Consider the following 25,634-nt stretch of genomic DNA (forward strand, 5'->3'; position numbering starts at 1 on the left):
CATCAGACCATGTAATAGGCTCAATGGCAGAGTATGTGGTACCTCTTAGGGTCGGAGTGTTCATGAAGAAATAGTCTATCCATGAGTGGGTGTGATGGGGATTGGAGAAAAAAGCATACTGTTTGTCTGTAAGATGATGAACCCGCCAGGCATCTAATAAATTTAAGCAGTGCATCGGGGCAGGATGTGGGCCAGGAACAGAGTTAGGGGCATAGAGATTTCAGAAAGCCACTTATACTGAACCCAGCCAACCTTGTAGGATAACATATTACCCTTTGGATCAAAGATAGATTTACTGGATAAATTAGATTTTATGGGAATGGACAAGTATGGCTACTCCAGCTGACTGTTTATTGCTTCCTGGTTCAAAGTATACGTTAGGATACGGATGTTTAGCGGAATGAAAATTGCCTTTCTGATCCAGATTGCAAGAAGGCAATATATGCCTTATGATGCTTTAACTCTCTAACTCACTAAGCCTCTGTTTAGTGTTGGAGTTTAGCCTCCTAACTTTAAATTAAAGAATTCTAACCATGTGGTCGATTTAGTGGGGACATGTGTCAGTGTAATATAACCAACCCACAAAGTGTATGAGAAATCATCCGTAAGAAATCAATAGGGGTAGGAAAAGGAGAAAGATCCACAAATGTGAGAGAGCTAAAGAAACACATAACACAAAAACCCATGTACATAAGATACCATTTGAATAATATCAAAGGGCATCTCACCCATCCCAGGGGTCTATCTGGGTAAACCGCCCCAGGGACCGGGAAAAAGGGGGAGATCCCCAGGAAGAGTGTGATTGAATATTGAGACGTATCAACGCTTGAGGAAAAAAACAAAAATAAAGGGATTCCAATAACGCACTTTCCATACCCGACCTGTAGTCCCAGTAAGGGTATTTGCTAAAGTAGCAGGAACCAGTAAAATATTTCTAGGAATAGGCATACAGTAAATAACAGCATTTAAAGGCAGCAATGATTTATATACTTCCCAGCCACCTCACATATGCAATAGTATGGTCAACCTGCACTAAGACAATTAAAACAAATATGTAGCAACATACTCAAAGGAAGTGTAAAAAAAGAAGAAGAAAGCCAACACCAAAAATTTGTAACAGCAAATTATCACCCATTTGGTCGAGCAGTCAGGCTGAAGGGAAATCCCCAATGTTATGAAATTTGTGTGAGTGGTCGCAGAGAATGGTGAGGAAAGGTTGTACAGCATAGTGCCTCTGTAGTGTAATCCAAGCTATGTCTAGGTATAGATGAATGTTGTTGGCACCATTAAACTCAACAGATCTCATGTTTCTTGAAACGTGCATAATTTCTTGTAGATGTGGGACCAGATTCTTAGTAGATTGCAAATAGTCATCCACAGTATCCACTGTATCAGTTCTTAGGACGTGAAAATCTCCACCCGACAAGTCTCCGTCACTTCTTTGCCAAAAGGGGGAAAATGTTGGAGACATTCCTGTCATGGAAAAGAAGCCACAGGTGACGTTACAGTTGGTGTAGGCATAGGTGCTGTTGGTGGGCAAGCAGGCAACATCCCACAAGCTTCAGCATATGAGGATCCTGGCACTGATACATCATGTGAGGTCAAGTGGGTGCGTAATAAGACCCACTGTAGACTGAGAGTGCTGTCGGTATATGTGGGGGAGAGATTACCCTTTGGGGTACTAACCCTCAGCCAAGTGAAGCCAGCATACCTGATACTCCATTTAGCTTGCCAAGGTTAGAATCATGTGTGCTGGAGGTATATAGAGGCTGTGGAGGAGCTGTGAAAGCACAAGCTGTATCATTCATTGTCTGAGGGGGAGCCTCCAGCAGTAGGGATGAGCGAGCGTGTTCTAAAACTCGATCTCGCTGCAAATTTAGCAGGAAAAGTTTTCATCAGCCAATCAGAGAGCACTAGAGGTGCCGGCACTGTATTTATTGATCAGCACAGCCCGCAATTTTTTTTTTTAAATTTGTTTTTATTTTTAAATTTGATCTTGTTTGGCCAATTTACACCAGCCGTTCTCGCTTACAATTTCGGTATGCTTTACCGGCCACTTCAGGGGCAAGATGGCTATAAATGGAGGCTCTGGGTGCGAATATTGATCATGTCCAAGATGCTGCTGTGGTTGTGAGCTACTGCCACTGTTTGCCCATGCTGCAAGACAGTGTGCCTTGGGAGACACTAAGTATAGTAGGCTGGTGGGGAAGCTTTGCTAGTGTGCGGCCATTCAGGTCGCCATCCAGACCCCATCCCAGTACAAAGTATTTTTACCTTTTCTCTCCCCCTATTCCTTCCTATTTTGTGGCTGATTTATGCTCTGGTGTCATCTTGATTCATGTGAATAGTGTTCCCCCTACTTTATGACTATCATCTTTCTGTCACAGCACCCTGATCTTAGGTAGTGTTTTAAATTGTGAGCTTGACCCACATTAGGACACTTCCCCTAGTATCTCATCTTTGCCCTTAGGAGTTTAAAGGACCATACAAGGAAACCAACTCAATAACATTTGGAGACTGACCCATACTTTTTATTGAATACTCTAGCTTTTACTCCCATCCACGTGTCATAATGTATAGATAACTTCTAAATTAAACACAGTGATATCCACTTGATCTCTAAGATAAACATTGGTACCACTGCATACTCTGAACATGCATCCATCTTTTTCTGGATTACCAATGGCCAGGATTCCTCATGCTCCTGGTGCTGGAGTTGAAATGAAGCCCTAATTCAGAGCCCAGAATTCCAATCTGAATTTGGCCAGGAACTTGAATTTTACTAAGGATAGTTGCCCCCTTTATGTTTGAAAATCCCATAAGGCTTACATTAGAGATGTGAATCTCAAGTTCCACTTCCAAAAAATGTTCAATCACAGAGGGCATTGTTGCAGAAATGTTTCTACTGCAATACTGCAGGGTATATATAAATATAATAATAATATATTGTAAAAAAATATATATGAAGCACTATCTCTATAAAGAAAATCTTTTGTGAAAAAAATTAGAATACTCTTTAATTTGCTACAAAAATACATAAAATTGTCAATAATTTATGACATTTTGGGAGCCATATGGCCATGGCATACAAGAATAATCTCTACCTTAAAAAGGAAGGGACAGGGGAGATACTGAGCATGTAAGATTCAGGAGAAAGGATATGTTTTTTGGTTGCTTGCCGTTGATGAGTTAGGGTAAAAAGTTACTTCTTTGCAAGGACAGCCTAAGTGGGTGGAAAGACTGTAAATTTTGTGTTTCCTCTATGAGAACAATATTTACTTACTATGTAAAAACTGTTTGTTGAGAAAGCACTGCAATAGATGGTGTCCTGATGTCCATGGAAAACTTTACATTTTTGACCGGTCTGATGGGAAAGTTTAAGAAAAGTTAAAAAAAAATATCAGAAAGATTTCCATACAAAAAAAGCATACATACAGTTGTTTAAAACTTTGTAAACATATGACTTCCTAAAAAATGTATATTCAAAACATGCAAAATAACTCAAAATACCTCTTGCAAAAGCAGTTAAAATAGTTGGAAATTATGCCGGCAAGGTGCGTAAGAGGTTACCACTCATACCTTTGCAGCGCTAGGTCCCAGGTTCAAATCTTGGAATTTGCATGTTCCCCCTATGTTTGTGTGGGTTTCCCCCAGATACTCAGGTTTCTTCCTACATTCCAAAACCATGCGGTGAATTGGCTTCCCCCCAAATTGTCCTTAGGCTGTGGTAATGACATATGACTATGGTCGGGACATTGGATTGTGAGCCCCTTTGGTGGATAGTTAGTGCATTCAAGCATTTTTTTGATGTTCAAGAATAGAGTGAAAGCATTAAAAGTCATATTGAGGCCCAAAAGCACTACTATTTAAACATCAGGCACGGTCACATGGAACCCTGGTCAGGTGCCAAAATAATAGGTGCGATGGGAATTAATCTGGGAATAACATTAACATCATCTAACAACTAGCATCACTAAGAAATCACCTCCATCATCTGCCTGCAGCTAATCTGAATTTTTCTTCTCCTCTCCAACAGGTATGTCACCAACTCTGACTGCATTTATGACCTGCTTCATCCATTTATGTTGCAATATGATCTTTTAGGTGGACTCATTTTTCAAATTTGAATTTGGCCATTACCTATTTACTATCTCTTTGTTCCAGTTGACTGCACATGACATTTGACATTGTTAGTCTGAGGAAAGTCCAGTCAACCCTGTTGTACACCTTCTCTGCATCTGTGGACATGAGCGTTAAAGAACGGTGATGGGAAGTGGAGTAGTCAATTAGGTCTGAGGTTTGGGTAGCACTTTCCCTGGAATTGAAGAAAGCCCCATCGGTCTTGATATATAAGATCACTAAGTACAGGGGTTAGGCAATGTGCCAGGTTACAAGCAAACAGTTTTGGGTCACAGTTCAATAGAGAAATGGGTTTATAGCTAGTACAGGAATATAGATCCTTTATCCTTTAAGTTCAAGTTTTATTAGCACTGTAAGATGGGCAGACAACGAATCTACAAGCGGACAGTGACCATCTGGAATGACATTACATGCCGCCAAAAAATTTTTGCTAAACAAATTGAGAAAAGTTTTATAGCAGGCTAGGCTGAGACCATCCAGTTCAGGGTCTTTTTCTGATGCTGCATGAGAGACTGTGGCCTGAAGCTCAGTTATTGTAAGCAGATGATAGAGATGTTCATGAAGTTCATCAGAAAGGAATGGAAGACAAGATGTTTGCAAATAGCCATAATAAGGAAGTCTACCAGAGTCTTCCAGAGTCTACCAGATGAAGTAAGACCTGAGGTGCAGGATTAATTATAAAGATTGTGATAAAACGCGCAAAAGGCATTCACATTGTAATTTGTCTTGTACAAAAGTTTACCAGATGAGATAGCAACTGAGGGGATATAGGTAGGTGCTCATTCCACTGAATGACCCTAGCTAGGACCATATTTGCCATATTTGCTAGCATATTCATAGAAATATCGCTTACTTTGCAGGAATTGAGCCTTAATCTTGGTGGCAATGAGTGATTTGGCACATGGTGGCAATTTGGCCTCTCAACTAAGAAAGTTGAGTTTCCAGTTTAGGAAAGGGTTGACCCTTGTGTAACATTTTTGTCTTGTATAACTCATCTAGAAGATAATTACCTATCTTGTGTCACTTTTATTTTCAATTGGTGAGCTTGTTGAATAAAAATTCCTTGAATATAGCACTTGTGAGTATCTCAGACAGGGAATGGGTAGTAGTGGAATCACAATTAGTAAAACATACCAAATTTAGTTCCAATTCTATTTTTGATCAGAACTCAGGTGATTTTAATAAAGTTTCATCAAGTATCCATAGTGGGACTTGGAAAGACTAAAACTAGGTGTGACTAAAATGAAGACGCAAGTTTGGGCTAGGTGTGACGTAAATGGAGAAGTAAGTTTTATGGACTGGAATGAACGCCATTTTGATTCTGGCCCAACTAATTCCTTCCTGTGAAACTATTTGGGCAGGCTTCGTGTTTGAAGAAGTCAATTTAAAAAGTTTGTAAACTAAATCTTGTTTCTGCTTTAGCAGTTTTTTGAACTGATCCGTGCATGGAACCTAAAGCCAGGTTGCAGAAGGTTACTTGCAATCCTTCCAGCAGTCAGTCTGTCAAAAAATGCCAGGTTCAAGCCATTTTCCTACTAATAAAAATTATTTTTTCCTCATAAAGGTGTTTGTACTCATGCTAGAACTGTTATTATGGCACATTTTTAGCACATACTGGCTAAAAATAATACTGGCTAATAATAGTTTACCACTTGATGACAGATTCCAATGGACCAAACCTCTGGTCTCCACAACTGGAAAAAGTTGTAACAGTATACCGAAACTCTTCTACAGCAACAAGGGATTGGAGACTGGCACTAGACTAGACCTCAGAAAACTTAACAAGTACATTTTAAAATGGAAACAATTGTGAAGGTGCAGTATGCGGTTCTGCAAGGAGACTGAACTTCTGTAGGTGTTAAGGCTATGCCCCCTGGCAGGTGACGTTAGATTACCTGGGTTGGGAAGTCTCCCGGTCTTCACCAGAGCACCCTGCAAGGGATGATGGGCTAGTGATCCTAGTGTCCATTGGACTATTTTGCTGCAGGGAGATCCCTAGGTTGTCGGCCCCAGACTCTCCTCCCCAGGGGAACAGAGGGCTGTTGGGACAGACAGTCAAGTATTAAGTAGGATGACAGCAAGAGACAAGATCTAGGCAGACTATGGTCAGGACAGGTGGCTTGCAAGCTTCTTCTAAGTCCAGGTACAGGTCAGAGTAGGCAGCAGGCAAGCATAGACCAGGTTCAACCACAGGTCAGGGCAGGTGGCAGATAACCATAGTCAATGGAGACTAAAAAAGACCCAATGGAGTCTTCTTTAGGAGTCTAAAAAAATCACAATATAACTCTGTAACTGAGGAAGTCTCAGGTAACAAGGCTGAGGATCCAGCAACCAGAGCCTGGAATCAGGGAGGTATCAATATAGCTAGCAGCCAATAGCAAGACATAGTTGAAACCAGGAAATACTCTGCTGATTGGCTTCTGCACATTCTGAAATCCCTTTCGGCTGTGCACAGTCTCAGAGTAAGTGCAGGGGATGCTAAAAAAGGGCATATCTTTGCACAGCTAAAGGATGGCTAAGAATGCCAAAAGCTGCTGGACAGTTAATCTAGGAGCAGAGTGATAACAGTTGGAAAGATCAAAAAAAGTTTGCTAAAGAACCATATAAAAGTGTTTCTGCTAAAAAAAAAAAAATATTAGAGGTGTTTGACAGAATTGATTTAAAACATACCAAAGTTGTCAAGCAAATGTACTCTCTTTTTTATGAGAAAGTAAATAGGTAGACGGTGGAGTAGCAGTTAAGATAGTGTACTTTGACTTTGCTAAAGCATTTGACACAGTACCCCGCACACGGTTAATATGCAAGGTAGGACCCTGAATGGTCTAAGGTTATTGGTGGTGTACCTGAGGGTTCAGTGTTGGGACCTTTACTGTTTACCATCTTTATAAATAATAAAGAGTTTGGGATTAAAAGTACCATTTCTGTGTTTGCAGATGACAAATTATGTAATGAAACTAAGTCTATGCAGGATGTCTATAATCTACAAGCAGACCTGGATGTACTGTTTGGTAAGCCAAGTGGCAAATGATATTTAGTCTAGGGGGAATACATTTGGGGAGTCAAAAACAGAAAAGGATCTGAGGGTTTTGGTGGATCATAGCCTTCATAATGGCATGCAATGCAATTTCTAAAGCTAGCAAAGTACTTTCTTCTTTTAAAAGAGGAATAGACTGCAGAGACATTAGTAAGACCTTATCTGGAATACACAGTCCAGTTTTGGGCACCAGTTCACAAAAAGGATATTGCGAAACTTCAGAGAGTGCAGAGAAGGTCAACCAAACTAATAAAAGGAATGGAGGAGCTCAGCTGTGAGGAGAGATTAGCTGAACTGTATTTATTCACCCTTGAGAAGAGACGTTTAGCTTATTTAGAGACACTTTTGAAGTTTAACAAGCCTGTTACTTTGACACAAGGCCACATCCCTGAATCTTTGAAAAAATACACAAAACCTGAGGAATTACCTCTACATCTGGGACTTTTAAAGCAAATAAATATTGATTACAGTTCAAACATTGATAAATATCCATAATTATGACATTACCGCCTTTATCAGTCTAGCTCAATCTTAGTTGAATTATTTTTATTCACTTTCCAAGAGTTTATATTTTAAAAGATTTACCACGCCTAAGTGTTGGTGCTGGAAATATTAGACAGAATATAGACAGAATTCTTTATCAACCCCATCATGGTTGGGCCTGGAGTGGTTGTGCTGGGTTTTTTTCTTAATAAAGGCGTGGCTAAAGATTGTGAGTGTGTTAAACCTTGTTCAGTAGTTCTTTGTAAGGGGGATTCTTTTCCCTCATTGTGTATTAAAGAGGGAAAATACCATTAAGAAAGCCTATAACAGAGTTAAACAATGAGGGAGAACAGAAATATTATTTGCAACAAATAAATCCATGAAACAAGCAGAACAAGTGAGAATAATTACACAATATGTAGAACAAGATAATATTTTAGGAACCATTTGTGGAAAATTCTGTCCGGTTCTCAATTCCAATCCAGTTTTGAAATAACATATTAACATGTATCCTCAAATAACATTCAAGAAATTGCCTTCACTGAAGGATAAATTAGTATATAGTCGCTACAAAACTGAGAAAGAAAGAAAATTTACAAAACAAAAAGGGGATACTTCCCCCTGTGGATCATGTAGACAATGTTCTTGGATTTATAGAAAAAATGATAAGATAAAGACTCCTGTGAAAAGTTACCCTAATCTCAAATAAATAGTGATTTGCACATCAAAAGGCATAATCTACCTTGCTTTTTGCAAATGCAGCTATTATTATCTTGGGAAGACTAAAAGGGAGTTTAGAAAAAGAGTTTATGAGCATATATATGCCATAAAAAATGGAAAGATAGTCACTCCTTTAAGTCACCACATGGCAACAAGAAACAATTTTATTACTGAGGAACTAGGATTCCTGGCTCTAGAGCAGGTATTGGAGGACCCTAGATGGGGAAATTAAAATCGTTGCATTTTACAAAAAGTGGCGAAATGGATTTATCTCCTCAATGCAACAAATCCCCCGGGACTCAATGAAATCCTAAGCTTCCAGCCATTCCTCTAAACCTATTAATGGTAATTACCCCCCCCCCCCCGCCTTTTTTTCCACATATATATATAACTGATGTAATAATAAGTACCTGGCATAAAAAGCTTTATTAATGCTTTAATCAGTATGAATAAACTATGTATCCTGAGAGATAACAGTTAAAAAAAACTATATACAGAAAAAAAAGAAAATTGAAATAATTTATTGTTAAAAAATTGTTGAATATTCATATTTTCTGTACAAGTGTATGTGGATTTACAAATATGGTCATCAGTAATTCCTTATATATTTTAAATACTCAATTAATATGCTTCTTGTTATGAGCAAATGTTGTGCCTTAACTAAATATCCGGTAAATCCCTAGGAGCTGTTTTGACACTTAAATGGATGTTTCCTTGCCTCTATATATACTTCCATTTTAGTTGAACTAAAAGGCTAGGTCTGTTTTTTTTCCCCAAAATATTTATTCCTAACTGTAATAAATGCAGCAGTAACAGTGCTAGCGCTCCAATTAGGAGACAATGGCATTGTGGTTAGGAAACAAAAAACACCATAAATGTATAAGGTGTTGCTGCTTTGTATGAGGGGATTAGTTTCCCACTCTCCCCATGCAATATGGCCTCTGTTGGCCACACCGTGGATTTGATCCAGCATTGAAGGGGTGCTTTTTGGATTCAAATGCACCCTATCTGTGCCTTATCTCTTGCAGATGACATGTTAGCCAGTGATACACTCGGTGTGAGAGAGGGACTGACGTGAACCTGATATATGCATGCCTCCTCTCGCCAGCTGTCTGCCATCAAAGATTAAAATTGTGCAGGACGGACTGATTGATCGGCCCCTGCACCAACGTCACTTCTTCCCCATGCCGCTATTTAATACAGGGGAATCCCAACACAAACCCAGATTCCTACCTGGGGACACAGAGATATGAGCTAAACAACAAAGATAAAGCCATATGAACGATTAGAAAAAGTAAAGCTACGTACACGCTTCCAATAATTATCGTTGGTAAACGAACGACGAACGATCCTGCACGATATCGGCGAACGATCGTATAGCACCGATCCTGTACATGCAGATAACGACACGATCGTTTGCAGATATTGTACACACAATAGATGCGATCGTTTGAGCGATACAGGAATCCGATCCGCCGGTCCGGTCGTTCATTTCCAGCGACTATTCTCGTTCGTCGGCGTCGTTGGTTACTTTTTTTACGAACGATTTTTGACCAATCGATCGTTCGTCGTTCATTTCCAACGATAGAAAATTGGAAGTGTGTACGCAGTTTCAGTGGAGCCTTTGTACAAGACTTGAATTACATGGTTTGGCTGGATGGTTTTTGTAGTAAGCAATGCTTTGATCTTGCAGATTAAAGTTTATGCATAGACATCCAGAGATTCAAATGAAACTGTTGTTAAATATGTGGATAGCAAATTTGAACTACATTTTGGCAAGTAACATGTTTGTAGATATATCTTGTGATTTAAGGATTATACAGTTATGGTGCGCCTCTAAGGTTTACTATATGGACAAGAGCTCCTACCGGAATGATATATTTAAAAAAGAAACTGGCAGCACTGGTTTTGATGGGTGTTTTAACACATGATGTGCAAGTGTTTTCAATAGGTCAATGGTTGTAATAATGGATTTAAGCAATTTGAAAAGTGTCTTAAGTGGAAAAGAAAATAATTTTTCTTTAGAAATATGCATCTATATACACTGAGGACGACTTGTGGGCACATTAGTCATATACATTGTAATAAAAGAGTTGTTTCTTTTTTCTATTTCTAATATTGTAAATAATTGCTAATTGAAAAATAGCCCTAAAGTCGCTGTTCCCAACTATCCTCACCGCTTAGGTGGGTCCTATGTGCTGCGTCCACATTATAAAGGAAGTACCGGTACATTTTTGCCAAATGTTCTAGAAGTGGTACAATTAGATGATTGTTGATGAAATGTTTAATTTTTTGTTTTTAGATATTCTTGTCCTTTCTTTTTCTGAAGAAGTGGATACACTCCGTGAAACGTGTCGAACCAACAGGGTAACATTCTTGTTGAGGTTACCCGGACAGGAATGTTTGACAATATTTGCTTCACATTTTTAAAAGTTTTAATTGATGTGTTTTTTATTGATAAATAAAATTTTGGTTTGAAGTTTTATCACTGTAATCAATATTTATTGGCCCTAAAAGTCCCAGACGTAGAGGTAATTGCTCAGGTTTTGTGTATTAGCCCATATAGGGAACTTGTTTCACAAATATTCATTTTAAGGTAATTTTAAAGGACAAGGGAGCACATCTGGAGGAAAAAAAAGTTAAATAATTGAATAAGTGTCTGTGAGGTCTGTGAAAATGGGGAATAGTCTCCCCTCGGGAAATAGTTTCAGCAAGTACTATAGATTGCTTTTAGAAATTTTCTAGAAGCACAGAATTTAACTGGGTAATAAAGTTTTAAAGTAAAGACAACAGACTGTTGAACATCCACACGGTATCAGGAAGGATTTTTGTTCCCATGTTGAAGCAAATTGAACTGAGGTTTTTTCCTTCCTCTGGATCAACTATGTCTATAGGAGTCTTATGGCATATGGGGATACCTGGAATGTCTTTCTCCCTAGTGATTGAACTTGATGGACTTATGTCTTTTTGAACCTAACTAATTAAGTAACAATGTAGGAGCTGCAGGGAGCAAGATGGTTGCAACCACCCGTTGTTCAGCAGCAGCATGCCTCACAGAAAGAGAAAGCTCTCCAGTGTGCTCCCCCTGTCACTCTGGCACAGGATCCACAATAGACTCAGTAAGTCAGTCTCCTGCTCAGAAGGGTTCAGCTGATAGTTGGGAAGGTTATGTATACGCCAGCCCACAAAAGCAGATTTAGAGGCCTAATTTGAAAGGGTGGCTCCAACTGTCTGGGAGCTCTGAGATGTGTAAACCAGAATTGGAAGTGGAGAAACTTACTGATGATTTACATGATCGTGTTCCCAAACACTCTGAGCTGAATGATCCTGCCCTAGTTATACAAAAACAGTTTTACCATCAGGATGATTTGGAGAATTGCAATTGCTTCAACAATATTCAACAACTTATGACAGTTGAATAGACAGCAGGTCCAGGTGGCATTCTAACAAGGTAACTGCCCAATGTTGAGTAATTGGAGATTGCCTCTGCAATATCAGAAATGTTCTGAGGATTCTAGATTGGAGGAAGTCAGTAACCTCCTAGTTAACACCATTTCCTTGGCCATGAAAGATATATTTCAAGATGCTGGGTTAAGAGGCCTTTTATTAGGGGACTTTAATGTTTCCATGGTCCCTTTAGTGACAGTATACTTACCTAACACCTTACAAGACCGCTTTCTGGAGTAGACACTGTTGAAGCTGGAGGATTTCAGGGAAGGCTTCCTTATTTTGCAAGAAGACTTTTAAGTTTTCACTTGATTCCCACGTAGACTCCACTTGGGACCCCTCTCACTATCCACTGTGTGCAGGAATGCACTTGAGGCAACATCTGTACAGGTATAAACTGATGGATGTCTGAAGTATGTTTCACCTGTCCACTAGAGACTATGCTTTTTGTTACTAGACACATCAGTCCTACTCCAGAATTTACTATTTTTGGCTAACGCAAACAGATGTGGATAGGGTATTGGGCTCATCCATTTGTAACATTTATTTTTTGGACCATGCCCCAATATTTCTAGAATTGCCACTCTGTAACAAGCTGGAAGTGTTTGTGGGACTACAAGTGTTAGTCAGGGTTAAAGAACAACATAAAACACTCAGGCATTGCTTAATTAACCTCCCTAGCAGTTTATTTCTTTACGGTTTTATATGTCTAAAAGCGGTACATTGTTTTTCATGAAAATTTATTTTACAGTATAATATAATATGAGTATAAAAAAGTTTCAAACACAAAATCATATAAAAATAATTAATTGAATAAATTAAAATATCTATATATTTACATTTTTTTTTAAATACATATTATACTCATACTAATCTATATATACTGTAAAATAAATGTTCTTGAAAACAATGTACTGCTTTTACACATATAAATCCAATGTATTGCATTCAATACAGTTATTTTGTATTGAATGCAATACAAATGGATTTTGAATTTCCCGTCCCGCCGGCAACTCCCCCGGTGACTCATGTGATGCAGAAGCCGGCCGGAAGAAAGAAGACGGAGATTGTGGCGATGGACGTCGGCGGATCAGGTAAGGCTCTGTTTACAATTACCTACCATAGGATTACCTACCCTGAGTGACTCGGGGTTACCACTTTTAGCAAATTTTTTCTACCCCGAGTCACACTCGGGGTTACCTCTAGGGAGGTTAAAAGTTAGTGCTTATCTTTATTAGATGCGTGCAATGGTTCAAAACAGCAACAGTTCCATCAGCAAGATCATGTGTCTCAGTTTACCCTAGGGAGTGCCCATTTCCATATCATCTAACTGGGAAGAGTCAGACAGGGAGAAGCTGACATTTCTTTGTGTATCCAGAAAATGTCAGCATCAGCACCCAATTCTTTGATATCTGGAGTTAACAATTATACACTAATCTTAACCGATTAACTCGTTACATTATCATTGCCAGCTTATTTTGACCAAACCTTCTTGATACATTATAATAGGAAAAAACTTGCAATTGTTAGTATGTGAATATATTTTGTATATTACCAGTTGCTTTCTTTCTCATGACCCATCTGGCATAACAGCCATAACTTTCTTCTTATCAGGTAACTCCCACCCCAACCTTGTGTGCTAAGGAGGACGCAAGATGTTCACAAGGGCTCAGACCAGACAGTTTACATAAATCCACCTATACATCCAAAACACATGTATTCAGTATTCCATGTTTTGTATTTGACTTGCTATAAAGATTAACTCTTAGGTGGCCCTCCAGAGGAATAATCAGAAAGCCTCACCATTCCTGCTTCACACCTGCCTACCCTTCTCCTATGTTGTATCAATGGCGACTGAATAAAACATTATTGCATACCATATTAAAAGCATATTGAAGGAGTTGGAGAGTTATTTCTCACTGAAAACTACAGACGGTAGTGGCCACCTTATTTCACACAAGGTACAAGGCTGTCATGAGGTGCCTTCTTATCAAGCATGGCATCCGGCTTAAACGTGCCCTGCTACAGGAGATATAGAACTGTTCACTTCAGCTCTTTAAAAACGAGGAGGTGCTGAGAAGTTCCTGGCTTTGCCCAGAAACAAGAGAGCCATGGTTATGAAATAACACATTTATTCAACATATTCCCCCCTGAGACTTTTGAACTTGGTACAGCGTAGTTGCAGCTTTTCTAGACCGTTCAAATAAAAGTCCTTTGGATGGACCAGCTCTCAGCAGCATCTTTGACGTCAGAAATGCCATCAAAACATTGCCCCTTCAGGTGTTTCTTCAAATTGGGGAACAGATAATAGTCCGAAGGGGCCAGTTCAGGTGAGTAGGGGGGATGGTGGTCCAATTGGAAACCCAGGGTGTTCAATTTGGCAGCCAGAACATTGGAAGTGTGTGCAGGTGCATTGTCCTGCAAAAAAAGGATCCCTTTAGTCAACTTTCCACGACGTTTCATCCTAATTGCCTCCTTCAGCTGATTCAGGAGGTTAGCATAATACTGTTCGATGATACTAGAGCCCTGGGGTAGGCAGTCCACCAAAAGAATACTGTCTTTGTCCCAGAAAACGAACGCCATGACTTCTTTGGCCGATTTCTGGGTTCGGAACTTCTTTGGCCGCAGGGACACGCTGTGGCGCCATTCCTTTGACTGTTCCTTAGTTTCAAGATCATAGATGTGGAGCCAGGTTTCATTCTCAGTCACTAACCCAGCCAAAAAGTCCTGTGCAATTTCAAAATGGTCCAAAACCGCTTTGGATGCATCATCTTCTGATCACTGTTCAAAAATTTTGGCACCCCCATCGCTGAAAGCTTGCGCATGTCTAGGATAGTGGTGATAACAAACCCAACAGGCTTCCATGAGATGTCAAGTATCTGGGCTATCTTTTTTGCAGATATTCGCCGGTCCTCAATAATCAGCTCAAGGACAGCATCACAGGTTGCCGGGTCAGTTGAAGTTGGGGGCGCCCACTGCGGGGCTCATCTTTAACGGTGAAATGACCAGTCTTGAAACGAGATATCCAGGTTTTGACAGTGCTGTAGGAAGGACACTTCTCCCCCAGTGTTTGTGACATCTCAGTGTGAATGTCCTTTGGTGACCTTCCCTGGAGAAACAAAAACTTCATGACGGCCCGTAACTCCAACAATGTGAAACTTGCTTGTGCCTCTGCCATCACAGCTTCTCACTAAAAGAAAAAACAGTTTTAAGAATCGCAAAGTCCTGATATTTGCACAGTTTTATACTAAGATTTTAGGCTGTCATATGCCCCCAGACTCATTTTTCTCACCTATTTCATCTGGAAGGGGACAAAGCCAGGAACTTCTCAGCACCTTCTTGTACAGACTGTGGCAAAAAATTGATGGGGCTCAGAGACAGGTTAAACTCTTTACAAATATTTAAGGCAAAGGAGACTCTTAAATGTATTTGTTATTTTAGGGAGTATGAAAATAAATATATCTGAACACTTGTGAGCGCCCTAAGAGGTCAGCGGGAACTAACTTTTGTCTTATTCCTGGTAAACAACAATGATAGTAAGGTATTCCAGTTTTACAAGAAACTGTATTATTTGTCTAGTACTACTGATGCATACTCTAAATCCCCCAATGCTAACTGAATTGATCAATATTTGTCCAAGGTTACAATGCCTGTTCTACCTGTAGAGTAACCATCTTCACCCAGAATTTCTGGCAGCCAAAAGCACCACTCCTACATCAAACGACCTGGGCCTAATGGTTTTACCCTTGTTACGCTTATTATACGATGTTTGGCCTCCCACTTCACACCTGCCTTCAATGGTGTAACCGGGAGGGTTGATTCTCTACTGATACTCTTTCAGCCTACATCACTGTGATCCCCAAAAAGGGGAAATACCCCTCATCTCCTTCTAGCTAGAGACCAATTTTCTTGCTAAACTAGGACATTTAAATTGCTTACTAAAATCTTAGATATGAGGTCCACCATCTTGATCATTTTGACCAGGTCGGTTTCATGCCCAACATGGAAGCAGGTGATTAAACGATTTGGGTACTGAACTGGCATCAGGAGGCTGACTGCCTTTAATAGAGTAGACTAGACATAGGTCTAGGCAATCGCATGCTGTCCTGGATAGGTATGCAGTACTCTTATTCCTCCACATCTGTTAGAGTAAATTGAAACTTCTTGGAGCCATTTACTATGAGCAATGGTACTAGGCAAGGATGCCCACTCTCTCCATGAAACTTTATTTTAACAGTGAAACTTCTTTTTGCGCATAGTCAGAGCCAATAGTAATATACAGGGTTTCACCATTGGTGGTAGCCCTTAGAAGGTGGCTGCCTATGCAGATCGCCTTATGTTTTTAATCTCAGATCCTGTAGTTTATGGAACAAAAGCTTACTGCTTGGCTGGTGAAACAAGTGTTTTTTTGATCAAGTGAAGTTGGAAAAAACAGGACTCTGATATTGTGCATTTGCGAGTTGTGTCTGTTTGACTTTTGGGTTGTGTCTGCATAACTGTCAGTTTTTGTTTTAAATAGCTTTTTTTGCTTTTTCCTTGCTGACCTCTAGGGGGGAGTGGTCAAGACTTCACAGGTGATTCAAATTCCCAGCAGACTCACCTTGAGCTTGCCCACTGCTTGGCTGGTAAAACAAATGGCTTTTTAATCAAGTGGAGGTCGCCTTTCTGGTATCTCACACTGGAGAGCTGGAGAAGCGCACTGCAACACTGAAATCACTGAATCACCTTGAAAGGGGTCTCTTGCTCACTGAGCAGGCAGTTAATGGCTTAGATGTGGATGGTGGAGAGTAGTGTTGGTCGAATAGCTCACTATTCGATTCGGCAGCTGTTCGGCCAAATATAGCACAAAAATTCGGGTGGTCGAACATCGAATTTGAATCCCATTAAAGTCAATGGGAGAAAAATTCGGGTTTGTTTCAGCACTGTGTAGAGCTTCTACAGCCTCCAAACAGATGTAAAAAGATACATTGTAAAAGGATACATAAAAATAGACCAATCACAGAGCAGTAGAGGTATGAATGGAGATAGTATTTCCATTCAACCTCTATTGCCCTCGTATTGCCTCAAGGATCAGGGGAGCAGAGCTGTCAGCATAAAGCTCCGCTGATTGCTCTGCTCCCTGAGGAAAGGGAAAGCCTGATCAGGATTTCCCTTTCCTCAGCAACTCAGGGATACATAGTATCTCTGAACCTGGACCTAGTTTTTTATACCAACCAATGCAGAGTTTATAACAACGGTGCATATAAAAGAATCTGGGTAGCAGTGACAATAATTTGATTTAATTTAATGTAAGCTGTAAACAGGAAGCAAAAACACGAAAGATAAAAACATTTAAATTTAACATTTAAAGAGAGCATATTTTCCATTATTAAGGGCAGCTCCCTGTGACCTGGAGTGGGAGACAATATTGTCCTCAAAAAACACTGAACAGAAACAGGAATGTTTCAAGTCTGTTCTACAAAAACAAACTGAAAAATATATTCTAATGGGTAATAGGTTTAAGAGGCTAAAATTCAAACCAATGTATGAAGCTTGCATCAATGTGGCTCTAGGCTGATGTTAAAAAAGCCATAGGGAACAAGAAAAAGGCATTTCAAAAATATAAAAATGAAGGATCATCTTCATCATTCGAAAACCACAAAGAATATAACAAAAGATGTAAAAAGGAGATAAAATGTGCAAAACGTCAAAATGAAAAAAAGGTTGCAAAGGAAAGTAAGGCAAACCCCAAACATTTTTCCAAATATATTAACAGCAAAAAGATCAGATCTGAGCATGTAGGCCCGTTAAAGGATGTTGCTGAGTTGGTAACTGGGGATAAAGAAAAGGCAAATTTCCTAAACACTTTTTTTTAGCTCTGTGTACACAAAGGAAAATGGCAGAGCTCAAGTCCAAATTCATAATAGCAATGTCACTGCCTTAAATGAGTCACAACGGCTCAGAATTGATATGATTGAGAAACAGTTGGGAAAAATTAGGGTTGACAAAGCACAAGGACCTGCTGGATTACATCCACGTGTCCTCAAAGAGCCGAGCTTGGTTATTTCAAAGCCATTATTTCTAATTTCTAGAGACTTTTTAGTCACTTCCAAGGTACCAATGGATTGGCATAGGGCCAATGTGGTTCCTATCTTCAAAAAGGGAGCAAAGTCATTACCAGGTAACTACAGACCAATTAAATTAATGTCTATATTTGTAAAGGTCCTAGAAAGTTTGATAAAGAACCACATGGAGGAGTTTCTGCTAGAAAATAATATTATAAGTGATAGTCAGCATGGCTTCAAGAAAGACAGAAGTTGTCAAACAAATTTACTGTCTTTTTATGAGGATTGTAAGTAAACAGGTAGACAGTGGAATAGCAGCTGATATACTGTACTTGGATTTTGCTAAAGCATTTGACACTGCACCCCACAGACGGTTAACATGCAAGTTAGGGTCAATAGGTTTAGAAAAGTCAATCTGTAAATGGATAGAGAACTGGCTTAAAGACTGCATACAGAAAGTTGTATTTAATGATTCATTCTCTGAATGGTCTAAGGTTATTAGTGGTGTACCCCAGAGTTCAGTGTTGGGACCTTTACTGTTTAACATCTTCATAAATTATATAGAGTTTGGGATTAAAAGTACCATTTGTGTGTTTGCAGATGACCCCAAACTATGTAATGGAATTAAGTCCATACAGGATGTATATAATCTACAAGCAGACCTGGATGTACTGTTTGATTTGGCAACCAAGTGGCAAATGACATTTATTATGAATAAATGTAAAGTTATGCACTTGGAAACTAACAACATGCATGCTTCATACTGTCTAGGGGGATTACACTTGGAAGAGTCAGAAATGGAAAATGATCTGGGGGTTCTGGTGAATCATATACTTAATACCAGCATGCAATGCAGAGCTGCAATATCTAAAGCTAGCAAATTACTTTCTTGTATTAAAAGAGGAATAGACTGCAGAGATGGAGACATAATCCTCCCCCTGTACAAAGCATTGGTTAGACCACATCTGGAATATGCAGTCCAGTTTTTGGCACCAGTTCACAAAAAGGACATTGTGGAATTGGAGAGACTTCAGAGAAAGGGTAACTAAACTAATAAAAGGTATGGAGGAGGATCACCCTGTCTAAATATATAAATGGTCCATATAGAGAACTCTCTTCCCCATTATTCACTGTAAGATCATTACAAAGAACAAGAGGGCACTCTTTGCATCTGGAGAAAAAGAAGTTTAAGCTCTGGAAGGGATAAGGAAGGAATTGTTCACTGTAAGGTCTGTGAAAATGTGGAATCGGCTCCCTCTGGAATTAGTTTCAGCAACTACTATAGATTGCTTTAGGAAAAATCTGGATGCTTTTCTAGAAGCACAGAAGATAACTGGATATTAAGGTTTTAAAGTGAAAATACCAGGGAACATCTGATTGCCTCATGGAATCAGGAAGGAATTTTTTTCCTGTTTTGAAGCAAACTGTAGCAGGCTTTTCTGTGCTTTCCTCTGGACCTACTATGTAATATAGGGTTTTATATTTGGGATATGATTATTTCCCTTAGTGGTTGAACTTGATGGACTTTTAAACCTAACCTACTATTTAACTTTTTTTAATATTTGTATTTAATATTTGTAACAATGTAACTATTCAGTTTAAATATAAACTACACCTAGTCGACTTTCTGGAATTACACTTGCTCAACTTTCGGATGTAAAATTGTCTCGCATCTATCCATTTCAGTGGGAAAAAGCTGTTGTCCGATATTTAGAGACCCTTCTCCCAAACCTATGACCTGAATTTTCTCCCTTTGCTTTTCAAGGCATTCCATGACCATTATCTCTGCTGAAAGCATTGTCCTGGTTTGGCAGTGTAAATACAATTAAAATTTCGACACTTTCAAAGTTCCTATATTTATTGCAAGCCCTTCCTATCACCATTCCGTGACTTAATTTTCAGTCTGCCAACTCTGTAATTTTTTAAAGTACTAGGGAACTGGCAAAGGCAGGTCCCTACTATATTGTGCCTGTCACACTTACCTCTTCCTCACTAAAGCACAGGCATCCCTCTCCTCCTCATGCTTGCAGTTCTGAAGCTGGGGGTGCCTCTGTTTCCAAGCTGTGTCAATTCTGTCTAACAATCAAAAGATAGCCTCTTGATCAATCCTGGCTATTTAGCTGGCTCTCAGACTGCACTTTGTGTTCGTGCAACAAGTCTTACTAGTGCCGAGCTCCCCAGTTTTGTGAACTAGTTCCTGTACACCTGCTGCCTAATCCAGTGTTTCCTGTGTCTAGCTTCTGTGTTAAGTCCTCGTTGTCCAGTCTGGTGGTTCCCAGCCATCTTTCCTGTTCCTGTGTTCCTGTCTGCCTGTGGATATCCCTGCATCACCTGTACCTCCCGCTGTTTCCAGTGTTCCCTGTGCCTGCAGTGGCCTCTGCGTCAGTGCTGTCTGTCTCCTAGAACCCTGGCTATTGACCCCTGGCGTGTGACCTGACCTCTCTTGCTTGCTGCCTGTCTTGACCCCCGCTTTCTTTGACTACCCTTCTACTTAGTGATTTTGTACCGTGCTTGCCCACCTTGTTGTGCCCAAGGACCACAACCTGGCCGTAACCTGCAGCGCAACATCCTCACCATCTGAGGCTCTGGAGAAAACCTGGTTACGGCTTAGACTCTGCGCCTTGGCCCTTCTCAGGGCTTGCACCACCTCCATAGGCCCCTAGTGGTCCTGTATCTCTGTGCATGACAGTGCCATGGAGGCAAGAGTTACAGGATGTATCGGTACACAGGGTCAGACACCTTCAGATGAATTCCCCAGTGACAATAACCTCAATTTTAGGTTAGGAATAGGAAGGAATGACTGGATAGACATTTTGGAATGCACATCTTGTTCTGCTAGCATGTGCCATCCTTTTTAGGTGTGCTAAGTCATGGAGGACCTTCTTCAAAAATCAAAGTCATTGATTTGCTTAGAACACCAGTGGGCAGAGGTGCAAATACACGTCCTGTCAGCTTTTTATGTCCTGGGCCTGGAGAAAAAAGAAGCAGATGCTTTGGGCTGCAATTTTGTTCATTAGCATGAGCAGAAGTTGAATCAGTTGCTTCTCAAGAAAATTTCCAAGACTAGGGGGATACCCCTCAGAGATCCCCTGTCTTTAAGGTTCAACCAGCTGCCTCACTGTTTCTGTTACAGCAAGCGCCATCTTACTTTACGGGCAAAGCACCTTGTTGTTGGCTTAGGACTTTCCATTGATTAGGGTATTTCCCCCGGTTGCACTTTATTATTTGGGTTATGTTGAAGATTAGGAAGAAAAAAGGAAGCAATAGTAGCCATAGTGGGTTTTTTTCCTTTTTTTATAAATTAGTTATGGGTAGTCCTTAAGGAACAGAGGAGGAGTTAACCTGTTGTATGTCAGCATGAAGACAGGCCAAGATTACAGCAAGCAATTGTAATGGTAATATAGAACTGCAAAGTACAATATGCAAAGTACAATATTCTTGCTTTATTAGAAAAGCACCACATGTCTCATAAGCCAATGATTTGGGGGCGTGCAGGGTCTCTTTCTAAAGGCAACATAATGACCCCTTTTATAACTGAAGTTGCCTCTAAAAAAATAATAACACATTGATGTTGACATGATATTTTAATGGATTTAAACCCACTTTAAAGACTTGCTCTCAGCTAGGTCGGAGGACATTTTGTGAGTGCAGTTAAGATGTGTGTTAAATACATTTATTTGATAGAAATATAAATTAATTACCTGAACTTTCCATAAGATGGCAAGATGATCCCAACCTGCAGAAACTATGTATTTTGAATCTGGGCTGAAACACACGGTCTCCACACTTTTACTGTGATCTAAAATATTTTGAAAATATAAATAAGATGGTGAATTGGAAATTTAATTTTTTGAAAAAAGACAAAAGTCCATAAAGCTCAACCACTAGGCAAACTTTATAGATCCAATTGAAGGCAAAAAAACCTTCAATTCGGTTCAACGGGGAAAAACAATTCCTTCCTGATCCTGTGAGTCAATTGGATGTTCCCTGGATCAACAGTCTCTGTAATCTTTACTTTAAAACTTTAATACACGGTTAAATTCTGTGCTCCTAGAAAAGCATCCAACTGTTTCTTAAAGCAATCTATAGAATGTGCTAAAACTACTTCCTGAGGAGATCTCTGTTAATATGTAGTACTGTTACAAACATTGTTGTTATTTACCAATACACTGAATTGTTTTTGCCACAAAAAGCCTCTCTTTCTCCTTCTTCTACTTGATATACTTCCTGAGGGAGCCTATTACACATTTTCACAGAACTTAATTTCTTATTAGTTTAGGTACACTTCTCTACACTTCCTCCAATTCCACAATACCCTTTTTGTGAGCTAGTGCCCACAACTGAACCGTATATTTCCGATGAGGTAATTTTGTACAGTGGCAGGATTATGTCTCTATGTCTGCAGTCTATATTTCTTTGAATAGTACTTTGCTATCTTTTGCAGCTTGTCATGGCATGTTATTATATTCATTGTGACTCCCCAAATGTATCCCCCATAGACAGTTTAAAGCATGCATGTTTGCCCCCAAGTGCATGCCTTTACATTTATCAAAATTAAATGTGATTTTCCACTTTGCTACCCAATTTAATAGTACATCCAGGTTTGCTTGTAGATCATAGACATCCTGTATGGACTTTATTCCAATACATAGTTTGGTGTCATATGCAAACACAGAAATGATACTTAATTCCCAAACTCTATTTCATTTATAAAGATGTTAAGGAGTAATGGTTCCAACATTAATCCCTGGGGTATACCACTAATAACTTTAGCCCATAAGAGTAGAAATCATTAATTACTACTCTATGGATGCTATCTTTAAGTCAGTTCTCTATCCATTTACAGATTGAATGTTCCAAACATTTAGACCCTAACTTGCACATTAATCATCTGTGGGGTACAGTGTCAAATGCTGTTGCAAAGTCTAAGTATATTTTATCAACTGGCACTCCAATGTCCGTTACCCTACTTCCTCATAAAAAGAGAATAAATATGTTTGACAACTTTGGTTTTTCTGGAGTCCATCACTTATAATATTACTTTCGAGATCGAGAAAAAACTTCCCTATCTTTGGTCTGATTTTGATCAAGGGTAGTTGGTTTAAGGCTGTGAACATGCTATTTCCCTTTTCGACTTGAACTCCATCATTTTTCTTTGTGTATTCCCTGTCACCATAGTAGTAAGTAATAACTTCTTTAGCAAGTTTGCCCTTCTGGAACATACCTGTTAGCACATGTAGACATTCTCCATTATCCACTTTCCATATCCGCACTGTACAATCAAGTGATGAGCTGGCAAAAATGGTACCATTTGGAGAAAAGCAGCAAGATTTGACAGGCCCTGCAGAAGGAACATGTCCAATTAGACTGATTTAAATTTTTTACTTTTTTGGACTGACAAATTTTTTATAAAAGAATGTTGGGAGATCACAGAATTCGCTGTCTGCTCTCTATTCAGCAGCTCACAGCATATCCTGCTTCACCTTAAGCAGCCTCCACCTGAAATGTACCTTTCTCAGCAACCCCAGCACATACACTGAGACTGTGAGCAGCTGAAGAGGATTTTAGAGTATGTAGTGTAGCTAAGGAGGAGTTCCTGGTTTCAGTCATGCCCTGCCATTGGCTGCTAGGACTTTATAGCTTCTATGCTCACAGTAACCAGTTTCTGCTGTAGTGTTAGCTTGGCTGACCTTATGCTAGTGTGTTTATCTGTTGAATATACTCTTTCTGATTGTTCTGTTTCTGTGATTGTTTGCTGCCTGGATTGACCGCATTGATCGCATACTTTGTTTGGCATTCTAACTACCTGTGCATGACCCTTGGCTCTATTTTCCTGGACTTGTTTCTGCCAAACTTTTCTGTACTGCATCAACTGTGGATCACCTAATTATTTGCCCTGGACTGTCTGCTTTCTGTTGTGTTCCCTGTTCTGCTCTGTTGTTAGGTTCAAACCATCTCTGGCATACAGGTTTTACCCCAATGAAAAGTCAGCCCAGTGCTCTATGAACCCAAACCCTTCCCTTCTACACCAGGACTTAAGCCATGCATTTAGCTGCCTAAGCTCCCTCTGCCTTTCCTTTGTTGCGCATGGCACAGGCAATATTCCAGAGAATATAGCCTTGGAGGTCCTTTTCTTCAGCTTGAAACATAGTTCCCTAAACTGATTTTTAAGGATCCTCTAGCTTCCATTTATATTGTCATTGGTTCCAACATGGTCCAAGACTGCTGGGTCCTGTCCAGCCCCACCCAGTAGTTTGTCCACTCGGTCCACCACATGCCGAACCCCGGCACCAGGGAGACAGCAAACCATTAAAGGGATCCGGGCAACAAACTATTCTATCAGTTCTCCTGATTATAGAATCCCCTATGACTACCAATTTTCTTTTCCTTCCTGCGTTTCCCTCCCACCACTACTAGATGTGCTGCTCTCCCGGCTGTTAGGGGTAGCAGTAACATCTAGAGTTGCCACCACTGGGTCTGCCACCTGCACATCTTCACATAACTTTGCAAACATGTTGGGGTGCTCAAACCCAGGGCTGGCCTTCCTTTTCTGGGTGCTCCTGCCACTCCCTCTAGTTACATTAACCCAACTCCCTACATGCTCATTCCTATTATCCTCTCCACCCTCCACATCTAAGCCAATAACTCCCTGCTCCATGAGCAGGAAACCCCTCTCAATGTGATCCAGTAATTTCAGTGTTGCAATGCGCTTCTCCAGCTCTCCAATGTGAGATACCAGAAAAGCGACTTGCTCACATTTGTCACAGCAGTATTCACCTAGGAGCTGTTGCTCCATTTGTGCATACATATGGCAGACTGTGCACTGAACCAAACTTTCCACCTTGCTACCACTCATTTTCCCAGTTACAATTTTTGTAAAATGTAAAAAGAACAAATTTTTATTTTAAAATATACAAAATACTGACACTACATAACACTTATTTTTTGAACAGTCACTTAGACCTATATAGGCCTGACAGGAGTGGGGACCGCATCGGTAACTAGAATCTCGAGCTGGGTGTATTTCATCGTCAATGCCACCTAGAAGTCTGTAATACAATTTTTGTGAATGGAGTACTCGCAGGCGGCTGCAGCAGCAGTAGGTGGAGGAGGCGGTGGGCCCTGAGACGGAGCTTGGACCGCATTGGTAAGTGGCATCTAGAGCTGGGTATTGGGCAGGCAGCAGCAGTAACAGCATAAGGAGGAGGCGGTATTAGTAGTTGAGGCCATCACCTACATGGACAGTGTAGAAGCTGTAGCTACCGGAGACATTGCTGTGTATGGGGAATGCCTTTTCCTATCTGCTAGCTGTAACTTTGTAAAATGCGGCATGGACAGCATTGGTAACTTGAATCTACAGCTGGGTACTGTGCAGGCAGCAGCAATAACAGCATGAGGAGGAGGCGGTAGGCCCTGAGACGGAGTGTGGACGACATTAGTAACTGGCATATAGAGTTGAGCACTGGGCAGGCAGCAGCAGTAACAGCATGAGTAGGATGCGTTAGGTCCTGGGACGGAGTGTGGATGGCATTAGTAACTGGCATCTAGAGTTGGGTACTGGGCAGGCTGCAGCAGTAACAGCATAAAGAAGAGGCTGTAGGCCCTGTGACGGAGTGTGGACGACATTAGTAACTGGCATCTAGAGTTGGGTACTGGGCAGGCAGCAGCAGTAACAGCATGAGTAGGAGGAGTTAGGCCCTGAGACGGAGTGTTGACGACATTAGTAACTGGCATCTAGAGTTGGGTACTGGGCAGGCACCATCAGT

General features: G+C 40.3%; 1 protein-coding gene across 6 annotated transcripts in view; it reads right to left on the bottom strand.

Annotated features, from left to right (window-relative positions):
- LOC140343672 (golgin subfamily A member 1-like) overlaps positions 1 to 25,634 on the bottom strand; it is a 322,269-nt gene that overhangs the window by 32,282 nt on the left and 264,353 nt on the right. For all 6 annotated transcript variants that reach the window (XM_072430480.1, XM_072430483.1, XM_072430478.1 and 3 more), the window contains 3 exons: positions 23,093 to 23,209; positions 21,570 to 21,667; positions 3,284 to 3,364 (listed from right to left, as the gene is read on the bottom strand). In XM_072430480.1, the coding sequence (XP_072286581.1) occupies positions 3,284 to 3,364; positions 21,570 to 21,667; positions 23,093 to 23,209 (296 nt within the window). The remainder of the gene's footprint in view (positions 1 to 3,283; positions 3,365 to 21,569; positions 21,668 to 23,092; positions 23,210 to 25,634) is intronic.

The sequence above is a fragment of the Pyxicephalus adspersus genome, chromosome Z (assembly GCF_032062135.1).
Source record: "Pyxicephalus adspersus chromosome Z, UCB_Pads_2.0, whole genome shotgun sequence".
Classification (NCBI taxonomy): Eukaryota; Metazoa; Chordata; class Amphibia; order Anura; family Pyxicephalidae; genus Pyxicephalus; species Pyxicephalus adspersus.